This window comes from Oratosquilla oratoria, chromosome 1, assembly GCF_046742065.1.
Source record: "Oratosquilla oratoria isolate Oo_2021 chromosome 1, ASM4674206v1, whole genome shotgun sequence".
NCBI lineage: Eukaryota > Metazoa > Arthropoda > Malacostraca > Stomatopoda > Squillidae > Oratosquilla > Oratosquilla oratoria.
In genome coordinates, this window is record NC_134777.1 from 133,053,244 (window position 1) to 133,066,862 (window position 13,619).

Below are 13,619 nucleotides of genomic sequence, written 5' to 3' on the forward strand. Positions count from 1 at the left end.
ACTTCTGAGAGGGATTTGTCTGTAGGGAGTTCAGTGGTCAGTCTTAGTGGTTGTTTCAGGATCTGAGTGTGTATTTGGTGTCTATGGATGTGTTGCATGGTGCTAGTGGAAGGTTGTTTTAGATGTTTACATTGTATGTTCCCTTTTTTTCCAGTCACTTGATTGAGCTCATGTTACATAATGGGATGGATGCATGGTGCTGAGAGCTCTTGCATAGAATTGTGTACCCACTATTTTGAAGTGCTATTCAGTGAGAATAATAATAGCTTCATTGTGTAGTTCTGCTAAGGTGGTTTTAGTGCAATCTGTTATTCTTGATGCTTTGTTTTGTATAGTTTATAAGGGGTCTATATTTCTTTTCTTGATTGTGGGGAACCTTGCAAGGGAGGCATTGTCATGTGTTTCTTAAGAACTGTTTTTAGACTGATTTGAGTTTCCTTCTGTTGGTCAAAACCTGTGTTTGCAACTGGCTTTAGTATGTCTTTTATCTTGTTGATTTTCACTGTTAGCTCCTTGATGTGTGGACTAAAGGGTATGTATCAAAAGTTTGGCCAATGATTTTAAGGATCTTTCCCAATGGAAGGGTTGGTCATTCAATTTCACAATGAGGTGCTTCTTTGATTCATAGTTGTTAGGGTTCAGCAATGTTTCTGTAGGGGGTCAGGACTCAAACTAGGTATGTACTAGGCATCTGGTCCACCCCTTAGCCCACTATGTCTTATTTATTCAGGGAGGCCCTCTTTCTGTCTTAGCCACAAAGTATGTCTGCTGATTAGTGTAAGTGAAAGTGTTGTTCATTTGGGAACTCCATTGGCAATCATCTTTTGGTCTCAGATAGTTGTGTTAGGATACTCTGCACCCTCTTCTGGCTAAGAAGTTTGTTAGCCAATTCTTGTCATTGTGGTGGATGTGTGTAGCAATGATCTCTTTTGATAGTATGTGTCTGAGAACTGTATCTAATGCCTTATTTATCTCTATTGCCACCATGTAGCCTTTTTTTCCTGAGTGACATGAGGACCTGCCCAAAAGCCATTGCTGGTTACCTGAAGGCTGCAAGTCTTATGTAAGATAAACCAGGGGCAGTGTATTGATTGATCTCTATCGACTTGAGCTGTACTTTTTACACCTTTGCACTGATGGAGAATTGACAACAAATGATTACACCCCGCCTACCACTTTCAGCTGGTGACACAGAAATAGTCCCATAACAATACAACATGGACGATGGTCCAAAAGTTTCTTCCCAAAGAGAACTGTGGTGAGGGCCTAGGGACTGTTGTCAGCTACCATGGGGCTGCAGCTATTCCACATAATGAAACTCAAGGCAGCAATCATTATTATATATATATAATGTGCGTATTTACCTAATTGTAGGGTACAGAAAAGTCAAGTGTATTTACCTAGTTGTATTATAGGGGAAGGGAGTTATGCTCGTGGTGACCCATCTTTGTATCTTTCAGCATCAAGTTTTTTCTTAAAATCTTAGTGTTTGCACACACTGTTTCCTTATCTAATTTATTCCAGGTATCCACCACTCTAAGTGGGAAGCTATTCTTTTTCAGATCTCTTCTATAATTATCCTTTTTGAGTTTCTTTTCATGTCCTTGTTTTTGCATTGTCCCATTTTAATAAATCATCTCTATCTAGGATTTCCATTCCTTTCATGATTCTATGAATAGTAGATCTCTTCCTCTTCTTTGTTCCAGAGTTGGTAGTTCCAAATTGGACAATCTTTGTTCGTATGTTAATTTGGAGAGAGTTGGTGCCATCTTTGTCATTGCTGTTTGTATTCTCTCAAATTTCTCTATATTCTTTTTAGTACTGGGTGTCCATAGTGTTACTGCATACTCCAGTTTTGGTCTTATTAGTGTAACTAATATTTTTTTAATCCTTTCCTCATCCAAATAGTCAAATGCCACTTTCATTGACCTTAAGAGGTTGAAGGTTTTCCCGACTATTTTATTGATATGTTTGTCTGGTGATGTCTTTGCTGATTATTACTCCAAGATCTCTTTCTAATTTCACTTTTTTAATTTTATAATTTCTTGATGTTCTATTTTTACTTTTTCCAAACTCCATTATGCTACACTTCTTGATATTGAAGTTTACTTCCCACTTTTGACTCCATTTCCAGATTTTGTCTAGGTCTATCTGTAATGATTCACAATCTTCCTCTGTAATTACTTTCTTTAGTATTTTTGCTTCATCTACGAAGAAGATCATATAACATTCCACTCCTTCATCCATGTCATTTATACATACATACATATATATGGCAAACATGATTGGAGCCCATACCGAACCTTGCGGGATACCATTTATCATTTCTTCCCAATTTGAGTATTTGTCTCTAATTACTACCCTTATTTTCCTCCCAGTCTAATTCTATTTTTCTTATTAGTTTTTTTTGTGTGGTACTTTATCAAATGCTTTTTGTAGGTCTAGAAAAGCACAGTCTGCCCATCCACCCCTTGTATTATTTCTATTAGTCTTGAATAGAAGCAGATCAAGTTTGTTGTACATGATCTTCCTTGTCTAAATCCAAATTGATTTGGATTCAGTATATTTTTTTCTTCCAGATGTTTAACCCATCTACTTTTGATAACTTTTTCACATATTTTTGCTATTGTGCTTGTAAGGGAGACCGGTCTGTAGTTGGTTGGATTTTCCTTGTTCCCTCCTTTATATATTGGTACAATATTTGCATTTTTCCAGTCCTGTGGTACCTTTCCTTCTTTGAGTGAGTATTTAATTATATTGTATATTTTGTCCGTCAACTCCTCTAAGCATTCTTTTAAGATCCAATTTGCAATTCCATCCAAACTGTGTGATTTTCTGACATCAAGGTTTTTTATTTGGTCTGATTTCCTTCTGTGTCACAGTTTTTTTCCTTCATTGGTGGGGTATCTCTCTCTCCCTATTTCCTCACAGTTTTGTAAACTTTCAATTGTGAATACTGATTTGAAATTATTGTTCATAATTTCAGCCATTTCTACTTCTTTACATTTGAAATTCCCTTGGGGCAGTCTCCCTATTTCTTGTTTGTTTTTTAGTTTACCTATAAAATAGGTTCCTTGCATTTTTCTAATATATCTCTTTCATATTTTCTCTTTTCATCTCTGTGTATTTTTACATAATTATTTCTAGTTTGATATATATTTGTCATTCACTTTTTTTTTTTTTCCATCTTTTCCAAGCTTTGTCTCTTTTACCCTGAGCCTCACTACATTTTTTGTTGTACCAGCTGTTTATGTATACTCTTTCTTGCTTCTGTTGTGGTACATATTTGTTCACTCCCTCATTGTAAATTTCTTTTAGTATATTACATTTCTCTTCCATCTTTGTTTCTTCATTTAGGAAGTTATCCCAATTTGCATTTTGAAAGAACTTTTTAGTGTCTCAAAATTCGTTTTGTTGTACATTAGTGTTCCTTTTTTATGTTTCTCATTACTTCTTAAGTACATTTGCTCTTTTAGTTTGAATTCTATTAGTAAGTGGTGACTCTTCCCTATTGGAGTTTTGTAATCAATTCTGTCCACAATTTCAGGTTCTGACGTAAGTATTAAATCTAGTCTCGATGGTTCCTCATTGTTTCTGTATCTGGTATTTTCCTTTACCCACTGAGTCATTGTGTATTCAATGGTCATATCAAGTAGTATGTTTCCCCAGGAGGTGCTCAGATGAGAGGAAGGGTGGGAGGGGTGGGAGTGTATTTAGGGATGAAATGGGTGGGAGTGTTTTTATGCCTTTCCCTTTTTGGCTACCTCCCTTGGAAGGGGGAAAAAGCCTTGGTATATGTATGTATGTATGTTTCCCCAGAGGTCTTCTCCACCCTTCACTGTCAGTTCTTCCCAACATATTTCTTTTGAGTTAAAATCACCCATAATTACTATATTTCCTCGTTCAGTAAATTAGTTCATATTTTGTGTCTTCCAACTGTTTGGAATGATCACTTTCTGTCCAGAACTGTGTTTTAGGGGTCACATTCATTACTACAAATTTTCTACTTTTCATGTGACCGTTTTCAACTTTTATCATAATTGATTCCACATTGTTTTTTCCTTTAGTTATCTTTGTCACATTTAAGTCTTTCCTAGTCAAAAAATACTCCCCCACCCTGTTTTTCCTTTGTATTTTTCATCCAATGGTTGTATAGACCTTGTCCCACAGTGTTTAGTGGTAGAGGACTTTAATTTTATTTCTACAATTCCCATTATGTTTGGTTTTTCTAATCCCAGATAGTCATTTAATTCATTCCGTCTATGTTGGTATAAGCTATCTTTAATTTTTTCCTTTCTCATCCTTTTCTGTCTATTTCGTATCCTTTTTCTTGATCCATTGTGTCAGCCTCAGATCCACCACTCTCCAAAAAAAAAAATTCTTTTTAGTCTTGGTTATCTTTTAATTTTTTTCATTTGCTTCATTTCTAAGTTCTATTTCTTTCTCTCTTTATCATTCATTTCTTTTTTTATCCATATATTTTTGTAATGTTCACTGTTTGCCAGTTTTGTTGTTCTAGATAGTACTTCCTCTGCTATCATTTGAGACCTAAGTTTTACTTTTAGTTGCCTATATTGTTTTTCTTTTGAGTATTTTCCTATTCTGTTTCCTCAATTTCTTTATATTCTGTCCCTCTTGAATCTTGTTCAGAATTTCTGTAGCAATCTCTTTCTCCTCCTTTTCTTTCCGATATTTAGGGATATTGTGTTTCTCTTTAATACCATAGATTACAATGCATTTTTTTTATCCGCAGTGTCCCTGACCAAATTTCCTTTCTCTTTAATTACTTTAATTACAGTTTCCTTAGTATTTTCTTTGACTTGTTGCTCTACTATTTCTTTAACCTATACAGGGTCTGAGCCAAAGTATTTTTTTATTGCTTAAATCAACTCAAAATGATGTAAAACTAACAAATCTTGCTTATTTTGATTCATCTTAGACTAGAAGTGGAGAAACTGGATAGATTTTCTAAAGATATGCATGTGAAAGTGTGGTAGAACATCCGTAGACTTTCTTTCACTCCTCACATGGGTTGAACGAGGTCATATTTTTGGGGTAAGCTATGTTAGAATTTCAGAGAGTGAAGGAATTTTACATTATTGATGTTTTAGATCAGTGTAGTCACCCATAATAGTCTGATACTTACGGAATATGTGTTTATAAATAGTTTTTGTTGAATTTTTGGCAAATATTTATCACTTTGTTATGAAATAAAAAAAATAAAAAATTCATTTCATAGAGGATGGGTGATTGTGGTGTTTCTTATTGTTTTGGTAAATGTTTTAGTAAGCATCCATCACACCATTATTGCCCGGCCACATTTTGTATTACGCATTTATTACGAAAATTGGCCGTGTGAAATTGCCAGTTCTATACATCTGAATACATACCAAATAGCGCCTGCCTAACAACTTCACTCTTGTACTTCGTTTCGTACACCAGAGTTGCCTAAATTACGTCCTTAAGGCCGATTTTATACCCCAAGTTACCCCCCAAAAAATTGCTGCTTGGGTTGCCAGTTTTGTCAATAAATAAATTTTGGGTGTCTTTTATAGCCAATGGATATGGCTGCTTGGTCATTACCACAGATTTGACCCTCAATGTAATGCCTATTTTTGGCAAATTTTTTCATTTGCGGCATATAATGTATGCCGTTGACACTGAAGGGGTTAAAAGATAATTTTTGAGTTTCCTGTTCTCCTTTCCACTGTTTATTTCTTGGAAATAATTTTATTTGATCTCCAATTTCTTGGTCACTGCCTGTATTTGGTCCTTCATTTCTTTTTTTAATGCCTCATTTTTATTTATATCCATTTGTTTTTTTTTCTCTCCTTTGATCATATTTAGTTCCTTTGTTAACACTAAAGCCACTTTACTTCATGACAAGATTGCTTGCATAAGCAGTATTGTCTGAGACAGTATAACAGTCTGATTGGAGAAAAGGGTGGAGGAGGAGAGAAATTATTGGTGCACGGAAGTGAAGTCGCGCCCTTAAAGGGTGGCACTTATTTGTAATGGTCAAAGTTATTGGATGAATTAAAAGTGATGTCGAAGCAGACTTCACTTGGTGAGTGTAATAAGGATCCCAGGTGGGAGTCCTCTGGTGTACTTAATCAAACTAAGTTGTAGAAGTGTAATATTATTCAGAAGAAATGAAGAAGAAAATTTACGTTTAATTCACCCCATACTGATACTACGTGGTACTTGACTAAGTAGGACGAAAGAGGCATGGGGCCTACAGATGAGTGACTTACAATTATACAATGATGAAAAGAAAGTGAAGAAAGTTGAGAGTGAATGAAGAACTATGTCATAGAAGGAACAGTTAATAGAATTAATACCAGTAATGAAGGAGAAAAGGGAACTGAAAGTAATGGTGGCAACAGAGCTAACACTTACCAGGGCTCTCTATACACCCTGTACTCACTTTTTAGTTCAATTCAAATATTTCATCCAATAAATTGTTGATCTCTCTTATTTCTCACTATATTTTTATACCATTTTATACCTGGGCTCTCTATTTTTATCCCTCCATTCATAATTCCACCCTCTGTCCAAACTGGATTTTTTTTTTTTTTTTTTTTTTTTTTTTCTTCAAACCTTTGGTACATCTTTGGGGATTTATTCAGGCATGTCCTTTTGGGGATCACCACCAGAGGTGATTCCACCCTACTGTCCAGGCATCTCTTTGTTGGTTATTTTTTCCTTAAATCGCCATTATTTTCTATTCTTAGAGTAATTGATACAAAAAAAATAAATAAATAAATAAAGACACAAAGACTTGCATTTTGGTCACTTGTAGTACACTTCTCCCTTCCCGCTTTAGTAAACACGACTAGTGCCAGTTTCAAATTCGTCTGTCAATGAAGCACTGCTTAATGCTTTGGAGCTCCTTTTTGTACATCCTACTTCAACTGCTGCTGGAATGTGTGTGTGTGTGTATGTATTTACCTAGTTGTATTTTGCAGAAAAAAGGGAAAAAAGGAGAATGAGTATAAGAAGTTGAGAGAGGAGTGGGAGAGAGTAAAGGATAGAGTAGAACTAGGAGTGTAAGAGGAATGGGGATGGTTCAAAGAGGGAGTCATAAGGTGTGCAAAGATGGTGTGTGGAACAAGGAGGGCGGGAGGAAATAGAAAGAAGGGTAGTGAGTGGTGGGATGAGGAAGCAAAGAAGGGTGTAGAAGAGAAGAAACAGGCATTCATAGATTGGCTACAAATTAGGATGAGGGAATCGTATGAGAGGTACAAAGTAAAGAGAAAGGAAGATAAGCATAAGATAAAGGAAGCAAAGAGGCAGATGTGAAATGGGGAAAGAGTATGACAAAATTTTGAAAGTAATAAAAAGATGTTTTGGAAAGAAGTTAAAAGAGGAAGAGGAGGCAAATCAAGTAGAGAAGAAAAGGTAAAAGGTGCAGATGGAGAGATGATAATGGAAGAGAAGGCAGTGAGAGGAAGGTGGGCAGAGTATTTTAGGGAGTTGCTAAATGTGAAGGAGGATAGGGAAGTTGAGAGGAGTGGGAGAGAGTAAAGGATAGAGTAGAACTAGGAGTGGAGGAGGAATGGGGATGGTTCAAAGAGGGAGTCATAAGGTGTGCAAAGATGGTGTGTGGAACAAGGAGGGCGGGAGGAAATAGAAAGAAGGGTAGTGAGTGGTGGGATGAGGAAGCAAAGAAGGGTGTAGAAGAGAAGAAACAGGCATTCATAGATTGGCTACAAATTAGGACGAGGGAATCATATGAGAGGTACAAAGTAAAGAGAAAGGAAGATAAGCATAAGATAAAGGAAGCAAAGAGGAGAGCAGATGTGAAATGGGGAAAGAGTATGACAAAATTTTGAAAGTAATAAAAAGATGTTTTGGAAAGAAGTTAAAAGAGGAAGAGGAGGCAAATCAAGTAGAGAAGAAAAGGTAAAAGGTGCAGATGGAGAGATGATAATGGAAGAGAAGGCAGTGAGAGGAAGGTGGGCAGAGTATTTTAGGGAGTTGCTAAATGTGAAGGAGGATAGGGAGGGAAAGGTAGTTGCAGTGGGAAGCGCTAAGAAAATGAGAGTGATAAGTGAGGAAAATGGAGGAGAAATATGGAAGGATGAAGTGAAAGCAGCTGTTAAGATGATGAGAGCAGGTAAGGCACCTGGGTTGGATGGATGCCAAGCAGAATGTCTGAAGAAAGGAGGTACAGTGATGGTAGACTGGCTGGTGAGGTTATTTAATGTTTGTTTAAGAGGGTAGAGTGCCAGAGGACTGGAGGAGTACCTGTATAGTTCCGCTTTACAAAGGAAAGGGGGACAAGTGTGAGTGTAATAGTTACAGAGGGATCAGCTTGTTGAGTGTAGTTGGGAAGGCTTATGGGAGGGTCTTGATTGAGAGGATTAGGAGAGGAACAGAGGGAGTAATTGGTGAGGAACTGTGGTTTTAGGACAGGTAGAGGCTGTGTAGATCAGATTTATGTGGTAAGACAGATATGTGAGAAAGCTATAGGAAAAGGCAAGGATGTTTTTTGGGCTTTTATGGATCTGGAAAAGGCTTATGACAGGGTAGATAGGAAGGCATTGTGGGATGTACTGCAGATATATGGGATAGGAGGAAAGCTGTTAAGAGCAATCAAGAGTTTTTATGAGAGTAGTAGAGCTTGTGTTAGGATTAGAAATGGAGAGAGTGAATGGTTTGAGGTAAAGGTGGGACTTTGTCAGGGGTGTGTTATGTCGCCCTTGTTGTTCAATCTTTACATGGATGGGGTGGTGCAAGAGGTGAATGCAAGGGTAGTGGGTCAGGGGTTGGAGATGATTAAAGAATATGGAGAAATGTGGGAGGTGAACCAGCTGTTGTTTGTGGACGACACTGTGCTTGTAGCAGGATCAGAGGAGGGATTGAGGAAGTTAGTGACAGAGTTTGAGAAGGTGTGTGAAAGAAGGAAACTGAAGATAAATGTGGCCAAAAGTAAGGTGATGAGATGTACAAGGGGAGAGAGTGACAGCAGGCTGGAAGTGAGCATTAAGGGTGAGAAACTGGAGGAAGTGGATAGTTTCAGATACTTGGGTGTGAATGTGACAGGAAAGGGAAGAGTGGGGGTGGAGGTAGAATGTAGATTGAGAGAAGCGAGTAAATGCCTTGGTGGATTAAAAAGTGTAATGAGAAATAGACATCTAGGAATGGATGCTAAGAGGAGGTTATATGAAGGAGTGATTGTGCCAACAGCAATGTATGGGGCAGAAACATGGAACATGAGAGAGGAAGAGAGGAGGAGTTTGAATGTGTTTGAGATGAAATGTCTGAGAAGTATGATAGGGGTTACTAGGCTGGATAGAGTGAGAAATGAGGAGGTGAGGAAGAGAACAGGGGTGGAAAGGGAGCTGGGAGATAGGGTTGTTGAAAGAGTATTAGGATGGTTTGGACATATGGAAAGAATGAGTGAAGAAAGATTAGTAAAAGAAGTGTGGAAGGAGTGAATATGAGGGGGCGTCCTAGGATGAGATGGATGGATGGGGTGAAAGGGGCTTTACAAAAGAGAGGAATGCCTGTACAGGAAGGACAGGAGAGGACAGAAGATAGGGGTGAATGGAGAAGGGTTGTGTATAGATGAGGCTGTGATGCATGAGGGGGAGTGGGTGGGGGATGGGGGGGTGAGGAAGTATGTATGAGAAAAAAATTTGACGCTGCCCAAAGGGCTTTCTCCCCGTCTTCTCCTTTCCTGCATGAGGGGATGGAGAGGGGGGTCGCCAAATTTATGAAGCGGCCTTGCTGTGGATGTGCTGTGTCTTGCCTAGTGTAGGCCTTATGGTACCGAGCTGCCTAGTGTAGACCTTATGGTCTTTTGCAGTCTCCTTTATTTCTTATGTTCTTATGTTCTTGCAACACTGCTTCTGACCTAGGGCAGTGGACAGGATGCAGGGATGACCTGTCATCCAGGAGATGCCAGGATAGGAGGGTGAAGGGGAGTGGAATATATGGGAAATGAAATGGGTGGGAGTGATTTTTATGCCTTTTTCTTTTTGGCTACCCCCCGTGTTTAAGGGGGAAAAAGCCTTTGGTGTATGTGTGTATGTATTTTGCGGGAAGGGGAGCTACACTCTTGATGTCCCGCCTTTGTATCTCGCAGTGTCTAGTTTGCTCTTAAATTCATGAATGGATTTTGCACACACTATTTCATTGTCCAGTTTCTTCCATGTGTCCACCACTTTATGTGGAAAACTGTTTTTCTTCAGATCTCTTCTATAGCTATGTTTTTTTTTTTTTTTTTTTTTGTGTCCTCTTGTGCTTCTCTTATCCCAATTTAACAGGTCCTCTCTATCAAGTATTTCTGTGCCTTTCATGATTCAGTAGATGGTCAGTAGGTTACCTCTCTCTCTTCTTTGCTCCAGAGTCGGTAACTCCAGTTTAGCCAGTCTCTCCTCATATGATAAGTTTGCAAGTGCAGGTGCTATTTTTGTTGCTGCTCTCTGGATTCTTTCCATTTTCTTTATATTCTTTTTGGTACTGGGTGACCACAGTGTCGCCACATATTCTAGCCTAGGCCTTATCAGTGTGACCAATATTTTTTTAATAATTTCTTCGTCCAAATGTGTAAATGCCACTTTTATTGATCTTAGCAAGTTGTAGGATTCTCCAACAATTTTGTTTATCTGTTTGTCATAGGACAAGTCGTTTGAGATAATTACACCTAAATCTTTTTCGGATCTCTCCTTCTTTACCTCCTTGGTTCCAATTTTATATTGTCCTGATATTCTGTTTTTGCTTTTTCCAAACTCCGTTATGCTACACTTCTTAATATTGAAGTCCACTTCCCATTTCTGACTCCAGTTCCATACCTTATTCAGGTCTTCCTGCAGTGATTCACAATCCTTGTCAGTTTTTATGTGTACATGTATGTATATATTTCTATGTATGTATACCAAAAGGTCTTTTACTTTTTGTAAGGGAGGAAACCAAGCAAAAGCATGGACCCATCTGACACCCATTTAATGTTTCCCTCAATTTCCCACTGTCCTTTCCATAATCTTTGTCTAGTCTTTCTTCACACATTCTTTCTTTATGCTCTAACAATCTCTGCAATCTTTGATGTACTCTGTTTGCCTACTTTCTTTTCATCCTTGCTTTTTTCTGCATTTTCACATTATTTTCTCATTTTACCATCCTCACAGACCACATCAACATCACACAGCATTACAGTATTCCTTACTTGAAAGATGTATGGGCCAATCCAGTGATTGTTGCTGGTGTGGTGTGGGTCTCCACTTCACTTCCTTATTTCTCACTCTATCCATCCTTTTAACCCCCACCATACTTCTTTAAAACAAAATCTCAAACTTGTTTAAATTCCTCTTTTCTACCTCCCATAGATTCCAAGATTAGGGAAGCATAAAAGAGGACTGTAAATATGCATGGATGATTTAGAAACTTAAGAGTGGTTATTCATTGTGTGTAATTTGATCATGTTGCTCAAAATGTGGAAAATATTGAAGTATGAACTAATTAATTTTTCTTTCTGCATTTTTTGTAGACAGGTTGTAAGCAAGCTTTACACCAACAAGAAAATTGCAAATGCCACACATAATATGCTTGCCTATCGTATAGCTGGATCAAGGTCAGAAGTTTTCCTGCAGGATTGTGATGATGATGGTGAGACACATGCCGGAGGTCGAATGTTACATTTACTCCAGGTGAGATGTCATTCTCTTGCACCAGTACAGCCTTGAGTTTATTATAAATGGTATTCAGTTTTTAGTGTATGTGTAAAGTGACCCTTCATTATCTGAGCTCAAGTGAAAGTAGATGAAGATTGCACTATGCTTTTGGGGTGTTGCAGTCAATACATGAAAATTTTCTTCTCCAAAACTGGCTGCCTCCCTCAATACATATCAAGTTATTCCTTTCTCTTATTTTAAGTCCTTCTCCTTGGTGAATTGGAAGTTTGATTCATTATTTCAACTTGCTTTTTGCTTCCTCGTATAGTATTCCATTGTCTTGTAATTTGGAATCTAACTTGGATTCTCCTGTGCTTCAACTTAAGTTTATTTCTGCAGTGGTCAGTTACACACCTTTCTATTTTCTTAGCTTGTTGTAGAGGGAGAACAGTCATTAGAAGCTTTCCTTATATGAATATATGAGGGGATCAATGATGGGTATCTGCACATGGTGGTTGTTGTTGTTGTTGTCGTTCCCTAGACTGTCTGTCCGAGCAGTCCCGTTTGCCCAAGGAATGCCACAGCCGAAACTGGGTTTTCCCACAAATCCTTTATAGAGTGTATGTTGTGTTGTTTACGTGCATGATTGTGTATAATGCAGTCTTCCATTATGTGTTGTATGGTATGGGGTGAAGTGTTACATCCTGGGCAGCTGTTCACAATGCGGTCATCCAGCCTCTTCTGGTAGCTTAGAAGTGCTGGGTGGTGGCTGCACCTCAGTCTGGCCAGGTGGACTCTGTCCTTTCGTGGGAGAGAGGATTCAGAAGGGTGGATATCAGGGGGTCTGGCATGCAGCAGTGTGTTGTCTTTCAGTGTGTTAATAGAACGGTGAGTGATATGATTATGAATATGTTTCTGGAGGCTGGTATTTGGTGGTTGTGGAGGAAGAGAAGAGAGTATCTGTGTGTGATACAGGTCTTTGGGTGTTGTTTTAATGTTTCTTGGTGTGTGTGGGTGTTCTGCTATGTAGTGTAGCGGGTGTGATGTGTTTGTGGTGGCTGCAGCAAGTGTTTGTGTGCCTCTCATGTCGAGGTGGTCCTTGACTTTGAGGACTTTTGTTTCATGGTGTAAATGGTCTGTAGGTGTTGTATTTGTGCAGCCTGTAATTGTTTTTAGGGCTTTGTTTTGTATGATTTGAAGGGTGTTGTGGTGTGTCTCATTGAGATTAGGAGCCCATGCAGGACTCGCATAATTCATCACTGAGCGTATGCATTGTTTGTATATTGTTGTATTAGTTTCTTTGTTTTGCCCAAATGTTGTTCCAGTGATTGACTTAAGTGCATTAAGTCTAGGTGTGCATTTGTTTTTTATGTTTGTGATGTGTTGTTTGAAAGACATGGATGAATTGTATGTTACACCAAGAATTTTTGGTGTGTTTGTGTGTGGTATTAGTGTTGTTGATGTAGAGATGAGGTATGTATTTGTGTTCTTTTGTCCAGTTGGTGAGAAGTGTTGCTGTAGATTTTGTTGGAGCTATTTTGAGTCTGTTTGTGATGAACCATGTGTTGAGTGTATCAAGGTATGGCTAGATTATTTCTGCAGCTTTGTGTTACGATGTGTGCATGTGATTGTTATGTCGTCTGCGTAGGAAGAGATTTGTATTTCTGAGGTGTCTGGTGTGGGTAAGTCATGCATGTATAGATTAAAGAGTGAGGGGGATAGAACAGAGCCCTGTGGTACTCCATTCTTAATGTTTCTGATGTGCAATGATTGGCCATTATATAACACGTAAGCATTCCTACACTATACCCGACATTTGGAAGCATGGTAAAATAATCACCATTCCAAAACCGAACAAAGACACAACAATCCCAACATCGCACTGCCCAATCACACTTCTCTGCACCCCTCCTAAAGTCATTGAACCCCTAATACTTAACCACTTCACTACGGGCTAAAATCTCGCGGGCAGCATGAGCTGCCAGAGGTACGATGTTTCGT

At 38.4% G+C, this 13,619-nt stretch overlaps 1 protein-coding gene across 3 annotated transcripts in view; it reads left to right on the top strand.

The window, feature by feature from the left end:
- Positions 1–13,619, top strand: part of LOC143027107 (protein IMPACT-B-like) — a 42,202-nt gene that overhangs the window by 15,494 nt on the left and 13,089 nt on the right. For all 3 annotated transcript variants that reach the window (XM_076188118.1, XM_076188097.1, XM_076188108.1), the window contains one exon: positions 11,495–11,654. In XM_076188118.1, coding sequence (XP_076044233.1) covers positions 11,495–11,654 — 160 coding nt within the window. The remainder of the gene's footprint in view (positions 1–11,494; positions 11,655–13,619) is intronic.